The sequence below is a fragment of the Peromyscus californicus genome, unplaced genomic scaffold (assembly GCF_007827085.1).
Source record: "Peromyscus californicus insignis strain IS unplaced genomic scaffold, ASM782708v3 Scaffold_7__1_contigs__length_154581171, whole genome shotgun sequence".
Classification (NCBI taxonomy): domain Eukaryota; kingdom Metazoa; phylum Chordata; class Mammalia; order Rodentia; family Cricetidae; genus Peromyscus; species Peromyscus californicus.
In genome coordinates this window covers 15,035,251-15,056,570 of record NW_026294595.1, presented here as the reverse complement: position 1 = coordinate 15,056,570, position 21,320 = coordinate 15,035,251, and the positions used below count along the sequence as shown (strand labels likewise).

The window sequence follows — 21,320 nt, the reverse complement described above, 5'->3', positions numbered from 1 at the left end:
CAACAGGACACATGGTAGCTGGCAGATGATGCCACAAGTCTTTGCAAAACCACCTTTATTGAAACATCAGAGGCCAAGGGGATGGGCCCTAAGGTTCAGTTCTGGAGTCAAGATTCTTTCCTCAACATGCCTGGCCTGGGCCCCGAGTGGCTGAAGAGACAAAGTCAGTGGCTCCCACAGTACCTGGGCCAGGACCAGGACCTCCCTGGCAGCCCAAGGGGATTTGGGGGCTTCAGAGAGAGGCCAGGCATGGTGCTAACCAGGAGCTCAGGGTCCCCATGACACCTGGGAGTACAGAGCGAGGAACTCCTTCCCTATTGGACTGTCCTAGGGCTTTTCTTGTCACCTAAGGCAGGTGGAGGCCGGAAGTTGCCCCTCTGGGCTCCTGTGACAGTGAGAAGGCATCTGAGGCCACGCAGAACAAAGATGCTTTAGGACAGACACGCTGGGGACCGAGCAGCCACCGGCCACGGCTCAGACAGGCACTCGTCAGCTGTCCTTGCCTCCACTGCTCTTCTGGTCTGAGGCTGTGGCTTTGGTCAGGTTCCCAGCTTCCCGTTTGAGGACACTGAGCAGAGTCTGAGAGCTCTCCAGGATCTGGGGCCGGAGAAAGAAAAGAATCGTTATTTCTCCGGCAGGAGGATCCCGCCGCCTCAGCCTCTCTCACACTGGAGAATGGGAATCCCCATCTGGCCCGTGCCGAAAGCAACCGGCCGCAGGGGGATAAGACCACCCTCCCAAAGCCCTCCCTCGCTCCCTCCCTGCAAAGCCAAGCCGGGCGGGCTGGTTCCGGCCCACACCGCGCACTCTTCCCAGGACACCGCAGCTCACTCTCTGGGATCCCACAGACGGCTCCACGGCCCCGCCTACAGCTGTGGGCCCTGGCCCCAGATCCCTGTGAGGCACTGACAGCGCGCAGCTGAGAGCCCCACCTTGAGGTAGGCGGCCTCGGTCTCTGCGATGGTGCGGTCAAACTCGTTGCGAGAGGCGATCTTGCGCGCCAGGTTCTCGTTGACGCGGGCCAACTTCTCCGTCAGCTGCCTCACCTCATTCTGCAGCCGCTGCTTCTCGTCCTCCTCCTGCTGGATCTGCCGGCACAGCTCCTCTCGCTTCTGACACAGCTCCTCGATGCCTAGGGTGGGCGGGAAGACAGAGCGGTGGGCTGGCGCTCGGGAGCTTCCGACCCCGACTAGCACCACACCGGGCGGGCAGGCCGCCGAGCCGGGGCTCGTGAGGCGTGTCCGCGCGGCCTCCCGGGTGAGCCGGCCGGACCCTGGCCCGCGGCCCTTGGCCTCCCGTGCCCGCTGCTCACACTTGACCAACTCGTTGTTGTAGTTCTGCAGCGCCGCGCCCTGTTGGGTCATGGTCGGCGCCGCGTCCGGAAGCCTCAACCGCCGCCCGCACAGCCAGGCCCGCGCCTGCGCACTGCCTCCACAGCGCGTGGCCACGCCGACGTCACAGCGGCGCGCCAGTCCCTTGCCGGCGTCATCAGCGTGCGCCGCGCTGGGCGGGTCTGTTCCGTGGACGGGATGGAGGCCGAGGCTGTGGCGGTGACGGCGGCCGAGGCGGTGGCCGTTGTCGCCGCCGCCGCCGCCGATGACTGCGACTCTAGGCCTGGGCAGGAGCTCTTGGTTGCTTGGAACACCGTGAGCACTGGTCTGGTGCCGCCGGCCGCACTGGGCCTGGTGAGGCCTGGGAAAGGTTGGCGGGCCTGTATGGAGGTCGCGACTCTGCATGCTTTAGGAAGTCCACCCTTGTGTCCTCACAGCTCCGTGCGAGCTTTCTGTAGTAGGATTGCCGCCGTCCTCAGCTATCTGATTCGTTTGGTTCCCCCAGCAGCCTTTGGCTGCTGAGTTTTTTCATTCCCCTCCTCTCCCCTCCCCTCCTTTTACCCCTACCCCGCCCCCTCTGCTCACGTTTTTCCGTGCTCCAGGCATCTTCCCGGACGAGCGGTGCGGTCCCACCAAAGGAAGAAGAGCTCCGTGCAGCGGTGGAGGTTCTGAGGGGCCACGGTCTGCACTCTGTCCTGGAGGAGTGGTTCGTGGAGGTGCTGCAGAACGATCTGCAGGGCAACATTGCCCCGGAGTTCTGGAATGCCATCGCCCAGCGCGAAAACTCTGTCGATGAACCCCAATGCCTCCTGCTGCTCCTGGATGCGTTCGGCCTGCTGGAAAGCCGCTTGGATCCCTACCTGCATAGCCTAGAACTCCTAGAGAAATGGACTCGTCTGGGCTTGCTGATGGGCACTGGAGCTCAGGGGCTTCGGGAGAAAGTTCACACCATGTTGCGGGGAGTCCTGTTCTTTTCCACCCCCAGGACATTCCAGGAGATGGTCCAGCGCCTCTATGGTCGTTTCCTGAGAGTCTATATGCAGAGCAAGAGAAAAGGAGAAGGGGGCACAGACCCCGAACTAGAGGGTGAGCTAGACAGCCGGTATGCCCGCCGCAGGTACTACCGACTCTTGCAGAGCCCTCTGTGTGCAGGATGTGGCAGTGACAAACAGCAGTGCTGGTGCCGACAGGCACTGGAGCAGTTCCACCAGCTCAGCCAGGTCCTGTGAGTACTGCCTCCTTGGCCAGGCCCCAATTTCTTTGGATACCCCATTTGTCCTGAATTTAGTAGACATCTGTATAGAGCTAGTAAACTGACTGAGGAGGTCTTTTCCATCTGTACTTGTAGCCAAGGATTTTTTTTTTTTTTTGGTATTATCTATCTATCTATTTTATTTTGAGATAGGGTTTCTCTGTGTATTCCTGGCTGTCCTGTTACTCTTTGGGACCAGGTTGGCCTCAAACTCTCAGATCTGCCTGCCTCTGCCTCCTAGGTGCTGGGATTAAAGGTGTGCCACCACTGCCCAATATAGCCAGGAATTATTGTGTAGCAAGTTTACACTCTGTCCTGGACATAGCTATGGGGTGTATGCACTGTGTATCCTTAAGGGAAGGGCCCTCCTAAGTTGGGGACAGGTGTGTGTTGTGGGTTCTCCATGAGCAGAGATCTCCTCCAGGCATAGGCTCAGTCTGCTGGAGCGGGTCAGCGCCGAGGCTGTAACAACCACCCTGCATCAGGTGACCCGGGAAAGGATGGAAGACCGCTGCCGAGGAGAGTATGAGCGCTCTTTTCTTCGTGAGTTCCACAAGGTGAGAATCTTCTCCCTGGGCTGTGCCCTGTGAAGAGCAAAAGTGGATTTTTGGCAGACCTGATACCAAGCAGTAGGCAGGTTGACCAGGAGTAGTGATGGTGGAGGTTATGTTGGTGCTGTGTAGAGGCCAATCCTGGGTCTGGTGACAAGGACAAATCTGGTATGTACTAAATAGGTCTGTGTAGAGTCCTGTGGCTAGAAGCAGAATCCCGGGCCAGAGGTGGCTCCAAGGAGTTTCTCCAGGCAAGTATGGCAAAACAGGCCCACCAGACTCTCTTCTTTCCAATGCTCTACAAAAATGTGTGCTCACTTAACAGTTCCCTTCTGGATTAACCTACCACCAGTCTGTACCCTAGCATGGAGTTAGGGTGTCTCAGTGAAGTCCTCTGGTTGCCGATGCTGTGGAGGTATGGTGTGTAATTCTGCTATGGGGTTCCCAGCATTGTGGAAAAGCTAGGTTCAGCCCCATGAAGCTGTCCACCCTGTTTCTGCTTCATTCCTGATCTCCCATCTTTCAAGTGTCTATCCTCTGTGGATGCATATTAGGCTTGATGGGGAGTGATCAGAGTGGGTATCCCTACAGTGATGGCCTAGAGTCATGAGCCTAGAAACTATTGGAGCAACCACATTGAGAAATGGGCAGTGGAGTGTAGGTTTGATGCTTCTGGCCTTCAAAAATAGGTGGTGGCTCTAGGTTCCTGCCAAAGATGTGCAGTTACTGAGTCAGGCTGGACCTTTTAAGTGCCATACACCTCACACACTAATGATCTTCCACAGTGGATCGAGAGAGTGGTTGGTTGGCTTGGCAAAGTGTTCCTTCAGGACAACCCCACTAGGCCAAGTTCTCCAGAAGCTGGGAACACACTGCGTCGTTGGCGCTGCCACGTACAGAGATTCTTCTACCGTATCTATGCCAGCCTGCGTATTGAGGAGCTGTTCAGCATCATCCGAGGTTGGTCCTGCCTCTTACCCTGCAGAACCTTCCTTTTCCAGTGACTTCCTATGGTTTTGTTGGCAGGGTGGTGAGTTTGGTTCCTGCTTGGGACTGGCCCCTGTGTGTCACTCTGTCATGTGTGGTTATATTGATCAAGTGTCAACTTGTAGAAAGTGTGTAGGACAGGGCTGGAGAGATAGCTCATCAGTTAAGAGGATTTGTTGCCTCTGGAGGCATCACCATCCCTGACCTCAAGCTCTACTATAGAGCTATAGTAATGACAACAGCTTGGTACTGGCATAAAAACCAACATACAGACCAATGGAATCAAATTGAAGACCCTGACATTAATCCATGCACATAAGAACACCTGATTTTTGACAAAGAAGCCAAAACTATACAATGGAAAAAAGAAAGCATCTTCAACAAATGGTGCTGGCATAACTGGATGTCAACATGTAAAAGATTACAAATAGATCCATATCTGTCACCATGCACAAAACTCAAGTCCAAGTGGATCAAAGACCTCAACATAAATCCAGTTACGGACTGGAGAGATGGCTCAGAGGTTAAGAGCACTGGCTGTTCTACCAGAGGTCCTGAGTTCAATTCCCAGCAACCACATGGTGGTTCACAACCATCTATAATGATATCTGGCGCCCTCTCTGGCATACAGGCATACATGCAGACAGAACACTGTATATGTAATAAATAAATAAATTGTAAAAAAATAAAATAAAATAAATCCAGTTACACTAAACTTGATAGAAGAGAAAGTAGGAAGTACTCTCGAATGCATAGGCACAAGAGATCACTTCTTTTTTTTGTTTGTTTGTTTGTTTTGTTTTTTCGAGACAGGATTTCTCTGTGTAGCTTTGCGCCTTTCCTGGAACTCGCTTTGGAGACCAGGCTGGCCTTGAACTCGCAGAGATCCGCCTGCCTCTGCCTCCCAAGTGCTGGGATTAAAGGCGTGCGCCACCACCACCCGACAAGAGATCACTTCTTAAATATAACACCAGTAGCACAGACACTGAGAACAACAATTAGTAAGTGGGACCTCTTGAAATTGAGAAGCTTTTGTAGGGCAAAAGACACGGTCAGTAAGACAAAAAGACAGCCTACAGAATGGGAAAAGACCTTCACCAACCCCACTTCTGACAGAGGACTGATCTCCAAAGTATATAAAGAACTCAAGAAACTAGACATCAAAATACTGAACAATCCAATTAAAAAATGGGCTAAAGAGCTAAACAGAGAATTCTCAAAAGAAGAATCTCAAATGGCTGAAAGACATTTAAAGAAATGTTCAACATCCTTAATCATCAGAGAAATGCAAATCAAAACACCTGAGATACCACCTTACACCTGTCAGAATGGCTATGATCAAAAACACTAATGACAGTCTATGTTGGAGAGGATGCGGAGCAAAGGGAACACTCCTCCACTGTTGATGGGAATGCAAACTTGTACAACCACTGTGGAAATCAGTATGGCGGTTTCTCAGAAAATTGGCAATTGATCTACCTCAAGACCCAGCCATACCACTCTTGGGCATATACCCAAGGAATGCTCAATCATACCACAAAGATACATGCTCAACTATGTTCATAGCAGCACTATTCGTAATAGCCAAAACCTGGAAACAACCTAGATGCCCGTCAACTGAAGAATGGATTAAGAAAATGTGGTACATCTATACAATGGAGTACTACTCAGCAGAGAAAAACAATGACAGCATGAAATTTGCAGGCAAATGGATGGAACTAGAAAATATCCTGAGTGAGGTAACCCAAACCCAGAAGGACAAACATGGTATATACTCACTCATAAGTGGATTCTAGATATAAAGTAAAGAACAATCAGACTGCAACCCACAGAACCAGGGAGGCTATATAGCAGGGGGGATGACTGTGGCTTTTAATAAGTTTTGGTTTTACTCAATCACTGGGCAAGCCTCAATGAAACATTTCACTATTAGGATAAGAATTTGTACTGTATCAAGCTGATAATAGAAAATAAAAGTAAATAAATAAATAAATAAAAATTATAAAGAAGAAAAGGAAAGGAAAAAAAATAGTTCTCGTAGGGGCAACTGAATGAGCTTAGAGGGATCCTGCCATGAATGCCATCTCTTGTTAATGGTTGTAAGTGTGCAGTTCAAAAATGATTAAAAGGCTTTTCGGAAAAAAAAAAAAAAAGCAGATTTGTTGCTGTTAACAGAGGACTCAGGTTCAGTTACCAGCACTCGTGTGGCAGCTCACAGCTATATACCTCCAATTCCAGGGAATCCAAAACCCTCTTCCGGCCTCCACTGCTGCCAGGCATGCACACACAGCATATACATACAGGCAGACAAACACTCCTTATAAACAAATACTCATACATACAAAATTTTTAAATCTTGAAAAGATTTGAAGGCAGTCCTCATTAATTGCAGGACTCATTTGACAAATTGTTTATTTCTCTTTTCCCAAGAACCTTAAATTGATTTCAAATTAAATTTCACAGCTTGTACGACTTGGGACAAGTTTAGCTGTCTACCACCGTACACCACAGGAGGGATGACTGTGCTGTGAGGGTTAAGGCAGCTGTGGCTATGATAGTCTTTGAGAATCAGTGAAACAGTCAACTGTGCCTCTGATCAGATGAAACAGTCATCTCTGGTCAGGTTGGCCTCTAGTGAAGGTTACATTGAAAATTACAGCATTTTGTACCTGATGGGTGGGTCTTGTCTGGGCCCCTGCCAGGTTGTGTATCTTATACTACACCGCGCGTGCGCGCGCACACACACACACACGTTAGTGCTTATTACATCTTTTTACTTACTATTCCTGTGGCATGGTTCTCTTACAGACTTCCCAGATTCTCGGCCAGCCATTGAGGATCTTAAGTACTGCTTGGAGAGGACAGATCAGAGGCAGCAGCTGCTTGTGTCCCTCAAGGTGGCCCTAGAGACTCGACTCCTTCACCCAGGTACCATGTGTGGCCACTGTGGACTAGCCAAATAGCCCTCAGGCTCACATGAAGTTCCTGAGAAAGGAACAGGTTAAGAAGCAATGTTTGAAGTCTTTGGGAGAGCTGGGTTAACCTGAGCTTTATCCATCTTTGGAGGAAGTCAGAGCCTGTCTGACTTGGTCTAGAGGTTGTATGTGGTCTTTTTAGAATGGGCTGCCTGGTAAGGGGAAGGTTTATGTATTATTACTTTTTGTGTTTCTGTGACCAAATGCATGACAGAATCAACTTAAGGGCAGAAGGATATATTCTCTTCGTCTCAGAAGGTTACAGTCCATCGTAATGGGAAATATATGATGGCATAGTCATACAGTAGACAAGAACTCCAAGACTTCAGGAAGTAATGCACTTCCACCAGCTAAACCCTGCCTGCTAAAGGCTCTGTGTGTGTGTGTGTGTGTGTGTGTGTTCCTGGTTTTTTTACTTGGGACAGGGTCTCTTTATTTGACCAGACGGCCTTGAACTCACAGATGACACCCTGATTCTGCCTCCCAGTTCCTGGGATCAAAGGCACACACTACTCCACATGGTTTGCTAAAGGCTCTTGGGCCTTTAGATTTACACCACAAGTTGGGATTCAAGCCTTCAGAACATGAGTCTAGCTGGGCGGTGGTGGCGCACGCCTTTAATCCCAGCACTCAGGAGGCAGGGGCAGGCGGAACTCTGTGAGTTCGAGGCCAGCCTGGTCTACAGAGTGAATTCCAAGACAGCCAGGGCTACATAGAGAAACCTTGTCTCAAAAAAACAAAAACAACAAACAAAAATGAGCCTAAAGGGACATTGTAGATTCAAACCATAACAGACTGCTCCTTGGAAAATTCTGGAGACTGAGCTTATAAGTCAATTGAGTGGGGTAGGGGCAAGAGGTAATCTGCAGTCTCCTTGAATGAGTATCACATGGTAACCTTCCGGTCACCCAGCCAGTGTGGCCAGCTGAATACTCAGGTTTTGGCATTCAGGAGCCTGCTGTCCAGACGGTTGTATGATTTCTGGTTCCTCCTTCCCACTGTAGGTGTCAACACATGTGACATCATCACTCTCTACATTTCTGCCATCAAGGCATTACGTGTGCTAGATCCTTCTATGGTCATCCTAGAGGTGGCTTGTGAGCCTATCCGTCGCTATCTGAGGTAGGTGCCATTAGCACTTGGTTCACTTCTGTGAACTCTGGTGTTTGCAGAAGCCAGAGAGACAGTCAGCCCTGATGTACCATAGACATGGACTGGATCAGGGCAGGGGGCCTCTTTCCTTTTGCTAGTACTAGGTAATTGTCCTTTCTAACACACAGTGTCACTGTGGGGGTGTTTGTGTGCATGTGTGTGTCTATGTGTCTGTGCCTGCTTTCTCAACCCTCGCATGGAGAGAAGCTTATCCAGGGTCTATAGTTTCACCCTTAGGAACCTCTGTGACCTCTCTGGTGGATTCCTTGGCAAAGCTGGCCAGAAAGCCCTCAGGCAGCAGAGTTTGTAGGTTTAGGGATTAGTGAACCAGGTTCCAGATTAGTGACTCTAGTACCTGAGAAGCTGATAGTGTTAGGTGCCTGCTCTGGTCCCGAGTTTTCTGCTTCCTGGTCATTCAGCCCCTCTCAGTATCTCAGCCCCTGCTTTTTTCAGAGTAGTGCTGTTTTTTGTTTTGTTTTGTTCTTTTTCTTTTTTTCTATGAAACCAGATGGGCCTGTCTTTAGTACATGACAGTTAGAACTGGCCACACTAGGGTGCCCATGCCCATCGTTGGTGACAGCAACATTCAATCCTGGCAGGACACGAGAGGACACAGTACGACAGATTGTGGCTGGGCTGACAGGGGACTCGGATGGGACTGGGGACTTGGCTGTTGAACTATCTAAGACCGACCCGGCTAGCCTGGAGACTGGCCAGGACAGTGAGGATGATTCTGGCGAGCCTGAGGACTGGGTCCCTGACCCTGTGGATGCTGACCCAGGTCAGTTTACCTATTAGCTTCACCTTGGCCCTCTCCTAGGCTTCTTTGGAGGTCTGTTGGGTTCTGTCATGTATGTGGCTACCCATGCCTGGCTGTATCAGAATCAGCATTGTCAGAAACTTGAAGGGTCAGGTTTGCTATATTTCCCTCACTGTCTGCCCACCCCAGCTAGCTACAGTAGGTGCCTTTGTGGGTCATACATGAGAGAACAGATTCATGTAAAGTCTATGTACCCCACTTCTGTCTGTGATTTGGTCCTGTTCCTCAAGTGTATTAAAGTGGCATCCTCTGGCCAAGTCCCATCTCTTGCTTGGCCACAGTCTGCTGGGTTTTCAAAGTCTGTATATTCTTTGTCCTGCTTAGGTCTTAGCATAAACTCTGCATCTTTAAGCTTTAAAAGGAAAACCCGAGGACCTTTATTCTATTCCTTATGGCTGACTGAGGATTCAGGAAGGTGCTTGTGAGATAGGAGGCACTATGGATCAGAACAGTTACCCTAGGAACCAACCCTGGGTCTACTGGGAGGCATATTACTCCCAGCTGCCTGGGACATTGACAGCAAGCCTTCCAGGCCATGCTAGACTGCTGTGTTCAGCAGATGAACTCTGAGGTTTCACTGTCCTTGTCAAGGTGCCAGTGGTATGCCCCTCTCCCCAATTCTGTGTAGGGAAGTCGAGTTCCAAGCGACGCTCTTCAGACATCATTAGCCTGCTGGTCAGCATCTATGGCAGCAAGGACCTCTTTATCAATGAGTACCGCTCCCTACTTGCAGATCGCCTCCTCCACCAGTTCAGCTTCAGCCCTGAGAGGTAAGGCAAGGGGACAGTTGACCTCCAGGGGGCGCTGAGGCATAAAGCCTTCATTCTGTCTTTGGAGGAAAACACATGACCATTACTGCCCTTATTGGCCAAGATGACGGAACTCTGGCACTAGCGCTTCCTGCCTTCCCTCCAGCCCAGGGTGTCCTGGGCAGAGTGGGTTGCCTGGGTTGAAATGGAGGCACACTGCAGCCCCTCCCAGAAACTTGTCCTTCCAGGGAGATCCGTAATGTGGAGCTGTTGAAGCTGCGCTTTGGTGAAGCCCCCATGCACTTCTGTGAGGTCATGCTCAAGGTAAGTGTCCGGGACTCCCCAGCCAGTTGTGCCCTCTCACCCCCCCATTCAGTCCAGGACATTGATGAGATGTCCCTTCTTAGGACATGGCAGATTCCCGCCGCATCAATGCCAATATCCGTGAGGAGGATGAGAAGCGGCCTGTGGAAGAACAACCACCATTTGGGGTCTATGCTGTCATATTGTCCAGTGAATTTTGGCCCCCCTTCAAAGATGAGAAGCTGGAAGTCCCTGAGGACATCAGGGCAGCCCTTGACGTTTACTGCAAGAAGTATGAGAAACTGAAGGTACAGCCAGTAGGCCTCTTGGGAGTCTGTGTCTCTGGTCACACCATCAAGCCTCACATGGAGTTTGCCCGTGTGGCACATGTGTCCAGCTAGCATAGCTGAGACCGAATGATGTGGAAGCTGGAGTTCCAGTCGGTGGTATGGCCAGGTTCAGGGATCCTTGCTCTTGAGCTTGTGGTCAGTTATTGCAGGGGAGGCAAGAGTCTGACGCACTCCTCAGGTGACGATGCCCACTCTCAACCGTATGAGACAACCTAATGAGTGCTCTGGCCCAGAGGTGCTAAGAGGAGAAGGTTGTGGGGTGCAGGCATCCACATGGCAGGCACCCTAACTGGAAGAGCATGTGGGACCCTGTAGGGGTCAGGCTAGGAGCAACTAGGTGAATGTGCAGACAGGTATGGCATGGGAACATCTGCAGCATCTTGTTTGTGATGGGGAAATGCTGAGTTTAGATTTGGAAGGCCTTGTTCTGCTTCAGGCTAAGGATCTGTGCCCTGGATGAGTCCCTTTGAGAACTTGAAAGCACGTTTCCTTCAAGGGGCAACAAAGTGGGACCCAGATGGAAGGCCCTGACAGGGGAAGTTAAAGAAGGGGAGTGTTTGTGCCAGTAGGTGAGAACCTTGCTGCCCTCAACCCTGGCTCCGTTTCTGGAAGAGTCTAGGTATGGTGTTTGTGACCTTCACTGACACCAGATGAAAGTGGGGTTACTGGCAACAGTACATCCTACTGTGGCCCGTTCCATGGTGATGTGTCTAGTTACAGTTTTTGAGTACCACAGTGCCACCACTTCCTGGTTGAGTGGTCTTAAGTGGCCAGTCCTGTATTCTCAGTGTCCTCTCCCACTGTTCCTCTGACTACTTGGTAGTAAGAGGTACCTGCCGGCTTGGCTGAGTTTTCACTCTGAATCCCAGACATGGCTTAGCCACATCTTGTTGCTCAGGCCCAAGGAGTTAGGATAGCCATACTCTAGTGTCCTTTATCTCACTTTCTGCTGGACACTGGAATGGCTCTGGTAAACCCCGGGGCTATGCTAAGAGGTCAGGCCTATGGCCACAATTCCTTTATCTTTCACCACAGAGCTCCGAGAGGATCTTGCTGGGTCTGTGGTGACTGACTGTGTAGCCCATGTATTGTGACTTTAGAACCAGTGCTGGGAAGCTAAACTGGCTGTAACCGGGGAGCCACTGATACTGCCTCCTTTTCTGTCTTTGAATTGGGTTTATTGGTGCCTCTCCCTTAAGAGCTGCAGGGGTCCCAGCGGAACTTCAGAGCATCACTTGGCCAGCAGAGCGGCAGAATCAGGGTCCTGGGCACTACCTTAATGAAAAAACTGCAAATTACAGGGGTTACTAGATTAGAAATGTGTTGATGTTGGGTTGTGTTCCCCCGAAGAATTCTCTAGGGGAAAGTACCTTTCTGCCTCTTGCAGTTTCCAGTATCCCTGACTGATCTAGGTAAACATTATTTCTTTTCTTTTGTTTTGTTTTTTGAGACAGATTTCTTTATGTAGCTCTAGCTGTCCTGGAACTCACTCTGTCCTGGACCACTCTGGCCTCAAACTCACAGATCTGCCTGCCTCTGCCTCCTTTGTACTGAGATTAAAGGCGTGTGCCACCACTGCTACACTATTAAATGGCATTTCTTTTTTATTATGTATACAGTATTCTGTCTGTATGTATATCTGCAGGCCAGAAGAGGGCGCCAGATCTCATTACAGATGGTTTTGAGCCACCATGTGGTTGCTGGGAATTGAACTCAGGACCTCTGGAAGAGCAGTCTGCTCTTAACCACTGAGCCATCTCTCCAGCCCCTAAATGGCATTTCTTTATGTCCAAGTTTTCTCTATGTCTCTATGTCTGTTTCTCTCTTCTTAGGATACTAGTTATATCAGATTAAGGACAACCTCATTAGCAGATTACATATTTAATGACTCCATTTCCAAATAAGGCTGTATTTGGAGATAGGACTCTGAGTGTCACTGGAGTTAGGGCTTTACTATCTCTTTGAAGATAACAGTTTGGCCCATGACTGTCTGTGGCTTCTAAAATTGTCTTCCCATGAGCAAAGTACATTTAGCCAGTACCAGTATCTCCAAAGTTAACCATTTTAGCATCAACTCTTCAATCTCTTAATCTAGGTGTAGTGGTGCACATCTGTGATCCCAGCACTCAGGAGACTAACGCAGGAGGATAGGTGGTTCGAGGCCAGCCTAACTGTATAATAAGACCTCTCTCTCTCTCTCTCTCTCTCAAAAAAAAAAAAAAAAAAAAAAAAAAGGTTTATCTTGTGAAGCAGGTTCCCTCTCCAGCTTGATGCTGTGAGGTTGTCTTGTTCCAGAGCACAGAGGTGAGACAAGGGTAGTTTAAAGATAGGCATTTCCAAAGGCAGCAGATAGAGGGGTCAGGAGCCCCAAAGCACATCTGAAGCCCAACAAGAGAAATTCTGCAGAGTTTGATAACAGCCCTTGGCTCAGTGCTCTGACCTCTGGGCTTGCCAAGCAACCCCACATGTCAGTATGGACTTCTGTGTTGTCTCTGTCGCTTTCATTCAAACTGTTAGAGTTACTGCTGGCATAAAACTCAAAAACCTTGGTGGATCCTGGCTAATATTTCAGTGTCCAAGCTGTCAGGTGACAGGAGGGTCCTGAGCCAGCTGTGGCGGTGCATGGCTGGCATCCCAGCACTTGGAATGCAGGCACAGCAGCAGCACTACTGGTGGAGGCTAGCCTGTTCTGTATAGCAAGTTTCAAGACAACTAGGGCTGTGTAGTAAGGCTCAGTCTAAAAACTAAGGATTAAGAAAAAAAGTCGGAGGAGCCGTGTCTTCCTGGACAGCCCATCAGTTACTGATGTCTGCTGAGATGATCAGTTGGATCTACAAGTCACGCAGACTGTCGAAAATGTCTGGCTACAATCTGGCAGTTTTCACTAGCCTCAGTGTCTAGTATTGTGTTTCCCATTTCCATCTGAGCCCTCACCAGAAAAGGTCCTTAATGCCCACGTTTCTGCCAACATTGTTCTCCATGGCGTATGCATCCTCTGGGATGATAACAGCTCTTCCCCTTCCCGAACCTTCGCCAGCACCATCCTTATCTTCCATATTACACCACTTGTCTCCAACCAGTCTAGGCTCTAACTTTCATATACTTCCCTACTGTACAGTCCCAAAGCCACTTCAGTATTTTCAGCTGACCTCAAAACTCAGGCTGGCTTCTGCCTCCCAAGTGCTGGGATTAAAGGCATGTGCCACCACCACCTGGCAGAGTCTACATTTATTGTGACTACTGTAACCAAGTGTTAGGGACTAGGTAGTTTATTTTATTTTTTTGATTTTTTCAAGACAGGGTTTCTCTATGTAACAGTCCTAGCTGTCCTGGAACTCGATTTGTAGACCAGGCTGGCCTCCAACTCACAGAGGGGGACTGGGTAGTTTTAAACAACAGAAGTTTGTTGTTTTAGTTCTGGAAAGTAGAAGTTCAGTATCACGGTGCTGGCCACGCTGTGCTCCTTCTGACACCTAAAAGAAAGCACTCCCTGGCTTTCCCAGCCTGTGGTATATGACCACTCTATGCTTCATAGCCACTACCTTCTGTGCCCGTGTTTTAACCTTTTCTTGAAAGAATGCCGGTCTTATTAGATTAAGGCCCGTCCTACTTCATTATGACCTCTTCTTAACTAATTTCCTCTACATCAACTCTGTTTGCACATAGTTCACGCTCTGAGGTACTGAGGGGTCAGACAGGAGAGGGACACAGTTTATCAGCAGTGCCCACAGTTTTGTTATGGTTGCTCAGGAGCCGGGCACTGGAACCAAGTCTCCCGCTCTTGCTGTTGCCTGCTAGGGATGGCATTGGTACAGGCCATTGGTGCAGGAGCCATTTCTTGCCAGGTAGCATGCCATATGAGCCTGTACCTTGTTCATCTGGCCCTGGCTGGAACCCACTGGGTTATTCTTGCTGATTGCTGCACAGGCTATGCGGACCCTCAGTTGGAAGCACACCTTGGGCTTGGTGACAATGGATGTGGAGCTGGCTGACCGCACCTTGTCTGTGGCAGTGACCCCAGTGCAGGCAGTGGTCTTGCTGTATTTCCAGGACCAAGGTGAGTCCCTAGAACCCCTGTCTTAGGGCCAGTGCTAGGCACTGCTGTCCAGTGAGCTGTGAGGTGACACACAGCCCCTCCCTTACCCCCCACCGTGTGGGTAGGATTTAGGGGTAGCAACCATTCTTTTTACCCATGAGTCAAGCTGGACGATGCATGTCCCTCTGGGGGCCCAGCTGGCTAGCAGGAATTGGAGAAGGTATAAACTCCAGTGTACCCTGCATTCCTGTGGCTCTGCACAGCCAGCTGGACCCTAGAGGAGCTGAGCAAGGTGGTGAAGATGCCCGTGGCACTGCTGCGGAGGCGGATGTCAGTGTGGCTGCAGCAGGGTGTGCTGCGGGAGGAGCCCCCGGGCACCTTCTCCGTTATTGAGGAGGAGCGGCCTCAGGACAGAGACAACATGGTGCTGATTGACAGTGACGACGAGAGTGACTCAGGCATGGCCTCCCAGGCTGACCAGAAGGAAGAGGAGTTACTGGTGCGTTGGCCACTTCCGTAGCGGGCTGGGGGTGGGCCAAGTAGGTGACTGACTGACCATGCCTGGCTTCTGTTCCTAGCTCTTCTGGACGTACATCCAAGCCATGTTGACCAACCTAGAAAGCCTCTCTCTGGAGCGCATCTATAGCATGCTGCGAATGTTTGTAATGACTGGCCCTGCACTGGCTGAGATTGACCTGCAGGAACTCCAGGGCTACCTGCAGAAGAAGGTCCGTGACCAGCAGCTCATCTACTCAGCAGGTGTCTATCGCCTGCCTAAGAGTTGCAACTGATGTCCCCCTTCCAGGCTCTGACCCATAGTATTCATGCCTGTGTGGCCCCTGGATAGACAGCTAGGTTACCTTCTGACCCCATGTCCCTGTGCCCAGCCCCTGTCCATTTCTTGCCTAAAACCTAAAGTACAAATTAAAGTAGATTGGTTCATCCTTTTGTGTAGTTTTTTGAACCCCATGGACACATACAGGTTTGTCCTCTATGGCCACCCTACCTTAGCTCTACAGGGCCTGTGTTCCCAGCAGCAGGTAATGGGGCTACGCTAAGCAGCCAGGCTTACCCCCAGCCTATACTTCTGTGTTTGGGCAATACATCCCCTGAAGCTGTCATCTATAGGCTGCCCAGGACCCCTGCTGGGACTTGTTTGGATGAGAGTCAATAGGGTTAGCTGCTCAGAGCCTCCTGAGTTAGACTTGTAGCCCCATCCTGCTTTTGTGGCCTTTAAAGGAACTCTTGGGTCTTCTCTTCTGTGTAGCCTGTGTGGAGTTAATTCTAGACTTTGCTGTTAGGACTTCAGCACTCCATGAGATCTTCCAAGGGAGGCAACCTGAGTCAAATACATACCTGTGTCCAGCAGTGAAGGGCCACTTAAGGACATGCCCTGGTGGCCAGAGGATTAGGCCTTTGTTCCCCTTTCTTGCACCAGTATATATGGCCATACTGCTGGAAGCTTACATGTATATATTTAGATTTTTCCATGTCCTCAAGACTCGGCAGTCAGAATTACAGGACAAGGGCAGGGGTAAGAGGAGAAACCAGGAACCAATTCAATCCTTTCCCTCAAGTTAGGGCTCAGCCATCCTGGAGAGCAAGCAGGCTGTGTCTCAGATACCAGTTGAGGACAGGCTAGCCCTGTGAAGGACAGACTAGAACCTGGTGGAGCACAGTATGGGCTCTTGCTTCCCTGTCCCAGAACAGCTGTTTTCAAGCAGGAAATACCCTGACCTGAGGCATCATCCTCAAAGGAAACAAAAGCCCTTTGGAATCATTGCTTGCACACCCTGATCCTTGCACACCCTGATCCTTGCCCAAGGTGGATCCCAGACCACAAACCACACCTAGTTTCAGCTGCTGCCACTACCCCAGATGCCCTTCCCAGTCCCCTCAACCCCAGTTGATACTACAGAACCCCCACCTCTCTCATCCTCAGCTACTGGCTTTGACTTATTCTGTACTTGGGTCCTGAGAAGAAATCCCCCTTCAAGGGTTTCACCTTCTCTTCCTGTTCTAGAGGGATCTCACCTCAGGTTTTAAAGGGGTGGAGGCGGGTATTAGGCACATGACCTTGGCCATACACCTCAGGTTTTAAAGGGGTGGAGGCGGGTATTAGGCACATGACCTTGGCCATACACCTCAGGTTTTAAAGGGGTGGAGGTGGGTATTAGGCACACATCCTTGGCCATAGCATAAGGGTTCCCATAAACCTAGGAAGCCTTGTTCACAGTACTTCAGGAGTGAGGTTTGTTCTCTAGTCCCAGTTTTCAGACCCTGCCCCCTACCCCACTAAAGTGCTGTTGCTACAAGAAGAACTGTCCCTCTGAGTTCTGGTGACAGCAGAGGCCATGAAGGTGTTCCTATCTGGTACATACCACCTGGCCACAGATGGGTGTGTCTTTGTCCTAACCAGGATATAAACTTGCTAGGCTGGCCTGGCAGGTGACAGTGCCAGCCACTGGGCCTCAGGCACACCTTCTGTCCTACAGTCCTTTAGACTAAGTTTGTGGATGTGCCTTAAAGACCAGAGAGGTAGTCTTGGTTCTCATCATTTAACCAATACAAAGCTCATGTCAGGAGCTGTTCCTGACGACCAACTCTAGAAGGGTACCTGTGTTTACTGTCAGGGGTGTCCCTAGTGATGAGGGCCACTGGGTTAAGCTGTGCCCCCCCCCCCCGGCACCCTGTTGGCCCCAGCTGGCAGGAGGCTGGGCTTTGTCAGCTGCGGGGCTGACATTTCCTCCTTCTGCCTCTTAGTTTGCTTGGCAGATCCCTCAGAGGAGAGTGGCAGCAGGGTGAGGTTGTACTGCATGCCAGCCTGGGACACCAGGTTCAGGACAGAGGTGTAGGTTAACCCTGACCGTGCCAGCCCGGGACACCAGGTTCAGGACAGAGGTGTAGGTTAACCCTGACCGTGCCAGCCCGGGACACCAGGTTCAGGACAGAGGTGTAGGTTAACCCTGACCGTGCCAGCCTATAGGCAAACTGGTTCCCTTGGTCAGTGGCTGTCTAATCGCAGAGGCAACAGACTCAGAGCATTGAGCCCTGACAGATGTGAGCCAGAGACTGCAGCCCTTTCTGAGCCGTCGGCTCCCTGGAGGTAGAGTCTAAGGATATGGTGTGGTGTTCTGCTCAGGCATATGTAGCCCGTGACTCTCCCATCCCAGTGGATGATCAAGGATTCCTTAGGATACCAGCAGTCCTCTAATCTGGGCTTTAAAGGCTGTATGAGCTCAGTCCTCCAAAGCAACCAAGCGGAGCAGCTGAACACATGTACCTACCCTGCCTCCCATTGCCTCCTTGTCTCCGACCTGCCTCAACTTGGGAAGGTTTTGTTGACAGGAAGCCTGGTACAGCCCAAACTCCACTCAGAGCTCTGAGGTTAAAAAGCAAACTGAGGCCGGGCGGTGGTGGCGCACGCCTTTAATCCCAGCACTCGGGAGGCAGAGCCAGGCGGATCTCTGTGAGTTCGAGGCCAGCCTGGGCTACCAAGTGAGTTCCAGGAAAGGCGCAAAGCTACACAGAGAAACCCTGTCTCGAAAAACCAAAAAAAAAAAAAAAAAAAAAAGGCAAACTGAGGCCTTGGTCCCCAACACCAGAGGGCAAAGCAGGGTTCTCACCCATTTAACTAGAAGTGCTGTCTGTCTTTAAAACTGGAGCCCCACTACCCTGTGGCTCAGATCTGGCTGGAGCCTGCAGACCCTGTCTCCTTTACCCGCTCCATCAGGGTTGTCTGCCCGGGACTCCTGGAATTCCAGCATCCAAGTGTGAATGAAGTTCAAGCTAGCCTGGGTGCTCTGAGGCCCTGCCCCCACACCCTCTGCCTCACAGCTCCACTGTGAGGTCAGCACCTTCCAATGAGTTCCGTCTAGAGGTGTGTGGTGGGGCTGGGGGCTGGACATGGCCCCCTGTCCCCAGCCTTACTCCTGCCCAGCTGGCAGCCCCCTTGGCTTGACATGTTTGTCCCTTTTACTCGTCCCTGCTGCAGGTGCCTCCTCCCGCTAGCCCCCCAGCCAGAGTCCCTCCCTTTTCCAGGCAGGGCAAGCCATTTGTGTCCTGAGGGCCACTGGGGTGGGGGTGTGGATCTGAGGTGTCCACAGGCAGGTGACTGGCCCCCGGGCTTGCGGCCTTGTTTCTGCAGCTGGAACCTACTGTGAATGCAGCCTCGGCCTCAGCCGCGAGGCCCTCATTGCCCTCATCGTGGTGCTGGCTGGTGTCAGCGCCAGCTGTTTCTGTGCTCTTGTCGTTGTGGCGATCGGTATCTTTCGGTCCAAGGGGTGCGTGAACTTGGAGTTGGGCACAGTGGGGCCCTGGGCTGTTAGTCGTGCTTCGAGGGGCCCCTTCTTAGGGTGGTATGTCATGAGAGGCTGGGGATAGTGTTTCCAGAGTGCACGTTGGGTGTGGGGGTAATAGGAAGAGGTTTCAGTGGCTTCCAGGCACGTGGAATGAGCATTTCTCCAGAATTCACACCTGTCTTTGTCCCCCTCAGTGATTCGTGCCCCGGACTCATGGAAGACAGGTAAGTGTGCCAGGGGAAACCTCAAGGGTGAGCTGTGTCCTCTCTCTGCCCACTCCTGGAAGTACAGATCACAGTGGCATCCAGAGCAATGTCCTCAAGGGCCGGCTTCTCTTGGGTTGCCACGGCCCTGCCAGATCATGCTGACCTAGCCCATCACACAGGTTGATGGGACCCTTTGGGGTCCAGGAAGATCACTTAGACCTGCACTCGGTGCACGTGGAGTCCCACCTCTTGGACCCTGACCTGGAGGTATCCGTGCCGTCATTGGAGAACACTGACCTCATGACCATCCCCATGGAGGTTCCTCTAGAGGAGCCGCCTTCACCACCACCTCCACCTCCTCCACCGCCAGAGTAGTGGAGGGCAGCCAGGCCAGGGAATTAAACAGTATTTAGTGATCGTGTGCTGTCCTTCTTGCAAGTCCCTGGAGGTAGTGTTTGTCATGGATCATAGGAGGTGTCTCCACCCAGGGGCACTGAGCCCAGCTGGCCAGTTCAGCTTTTCTCTGCATCTTCCTACTGTTGGTCTTACAAAGATGACTGACCCTGGGCCCTTCCTACTTCCCAGATTCCCCAAGACAGGACCTGTAGCTGGCAAGTCAAAAGGGAGCTGCCTTGACCAGACTTGGGCCAGCACTCCTTTCCACTGACTCTGTCCTCACGGGCTCCAAGGTGGAGGGGATTGAAGCAACCGATCTCCTACATTCCCTCTTTAGCCTCATGCAGGTCATCCCATCTATACTTCAAAGATCTTTCCTTTGCATTTAGGCCCATCATGTGCTTTTACCCTCATCTATCCTCTGTCAAGGGACTGAGCAGCCTCTATGGTCTTTTTGCTGAAAAGGAATGACTTTGAAACGGGTATGGAGCAAGGCACTGTGAGTTACATTCTGTGTGGAGCTGATGAGTTTGATCCTGCTCTTTAGGTCTCAATGGGGAGTCCAGTGGTCTCATCAGCTCCACAACAGGCTCAGAGCCAAGCCAAGACGAGCTCTGGACAGGTGGCTGGCAGTATTGGGCATTGGCTCTGTGCCTAGCCCCCGCCCAAGGCTAGGAACCAGCTGTGGGACAGAAATTGTTGTGCTTGGGCAGGAGAGTTAATACTTTTGTAGGTGAGGCAGGGACAAACGCCGGGTCACCTAGACTCCGAAGCCGCACAGGGATCTGGGTCCCCTTGTGTTCTCAAGCTGCCCCCATGCGGGCCTCTTTTTTCTCGCGGCGTCCGCCGCAACTGTCTCTACTGTTGCTGCTGTCGTTGAGGCGAGTCTGGACCCAGGAGCACGTAGGAACTGCCCCTTCCAGATCCCCGGGGGCTCCCGAGTGCCCGGAGGCATGTTCATGTTCGCTAGGTGGCAAGGCCAATTGCTCCGCACTCGAGCTGCCCGCGGTACCAGCGGGCCTGAGTTGGAGAGTATGTTCGCTACTGCTGGATCACAATCGTGTGAGCGCACTGCCTCCAGGTGCCTTCGCTGGGGCAGGCTCGCTGCTATACCTAGACCTGCGGGAGAACCAGCTCCGGTCCGTGCACGCTCGAGCTTTCTGGGGTCTGGGCGTGTTGCAACGGCTGGATCTGAGCGCCAACCAGCTGGAAACTCTGTCTCCTGGCACCTTCGCGCCGCTGCGGGCGCTGCGTTTCCTTTCCCTAGCGGGTAATCGGTTGACACTCCTGGAGCCTTCGATCCTGGGCGCGCTCCCATTACTGCGCGTGCTCAGCCTGCAGGACAATTCACTGTCGGCGCTTGAGGCGGGTTTGCTGAATAGCCTGCCCGCGCTCGACGTGTTGCGCTTGCGTGGCAACCCCTGGGCGTGCAGTTGCGCCCTGCGCCCGCTTTGCACCTGGCTGCGCAAGCACCCGCGTCCCGCTTCAGGTGAGCCATCTGGGGCGCAGGACAGATAATGTTTGGTGCAATTGCTGCCATCTGATGCCGCTCCTGTGTCCCGCAGAAACTGAGACCCTGCTCTGCGTGTCTCCAAGACGCCAGACGCTCAGCCTACTGACAGCCTTTCCGGATGCGGCCTTCAGACACTGCGCTCAGCCACTCGCAGCGCGAGACCTGGCGGTAGTATACGCTCTCGGGCCGGTCTCTTTCCTTGCCAGTCTGGCCATCTGCCTGGCACTGGGCTCCGTGCTCACTGCCTGTGGTGCACGGCGGCGGCGCCGTCGCATCACAGTGCGCCCCTTACTAAGGAGACAGCTAGACCCGGAGGGCCCAGCCTCCCAGGAGGGTGCTGGGAGCCCTACAGCTGCAGCAACCCAAGCCTAAGGGGCTGCGGTTGTTTCTAGTGCTCC

General features: G+C 51.8%; 4 protein-coding genes across 4 annotated transcripts; 3 read left to right on the top strand and 1 right to left on the bottom strand.

Annotated features, from left to right (window-relative positions):
- Positions 1 to 38: 38 nt before the first annotated feature.
- Positions 39 to 1,444, bottom strand: Ssna1 (SS nuclear autoantigen 1). Its single transcript, XM_052723246.1, has 3 exons — positions 1,313 to 1,444; positions 933 to 1,132; positions 39 to 597 (listed from the first exon to the last, which is right to left on the bottom strand). Exons 1-3 carry the CDS (start codon positions 1,362 to 1,364, stop codon positions 490 to 492), a joined length of 360 nt encoding a protein of 119 aa, XP_052579206.1. The 5' UTR covers positions 1,365 to 1,444; the 3' UTR covers positions 39 to 489.
- A 51-nt stretch (positions 1,445 to 1,495) lies between these two features.
- Positions 1,496 to 15,448, top strand: Anapc2 (anaphase promoting complex subunit 2). Its single transcript, XM_052723239.1, has 13 exons — positions 1,496 to 1,685; positions 1,934 to 2,556; positions 3,008 to 3,140; positions 3,920 to 4,094; positions 6,930 to 7,049; positions 8,101 to 8,218; positions 8,848 to 9,029; positions 9,697 to 9,838; positions 10,066 to 10,141; positions 10,225 to 10,428; positions 14,398 to 14,527; positions 14,770 to 15,005; positions 15,085 to 15,448. Exons 1-13 carry the CDS (start codon positions 1,530 to 1,532, stop codon positions 15,295 to 15,297), a joined length of 2,508 nt encoding a protein of 835 aa, XP_052579199.1. The 5' UTR covers positions 1,496 to 1,529; the 3' UTR covers positions 15,298 to 15,448.
- Positions 15,449 to 18,088: 2,640 nt separating this feature from the next.
- Positions 18,089 to 19,388, top strand: Tmem210 (transmembrane protein 210). The gene is made up of 4 exons (XM_052723237.1): positions 18,089 to 18,500; positions 18,654 to 18,789; positions 19,002 to 19,031; positions 19,193 to 19,388. Exons 1-4 carry the CDS (start codon positions 18,413 to 18,415, stop codon positions 19,386 to 19,388), a joined length of 450 nt encoding a protein of 149 aa, XP_052579197.1. The 5' UTR covers positions 18,089 to 18,412.
- Positions 19,389 to 19,397: 9 nt separating this feature from the next.
- On the top strand, positions 19,398 to 21,294 carry Lrrc26 (leucine rich repeat containing 26). The gene is made up of 2 exons (XM_052723236.1): positions 19,398 to 20,898; positions 20,975 to 21,294. Exons 1-2 carry the CDS (start codon positions 20,226 to 20,228, stop codon positions 21,292 to 21,294), a joined length of 993 nt encoding a protein of 330 aa, XP_052579196.1. The 5' UTR covers positions 19,398 to 20,225.
- Positions 21,295 to 21,320: the final 26 nt, after the last annotated feature.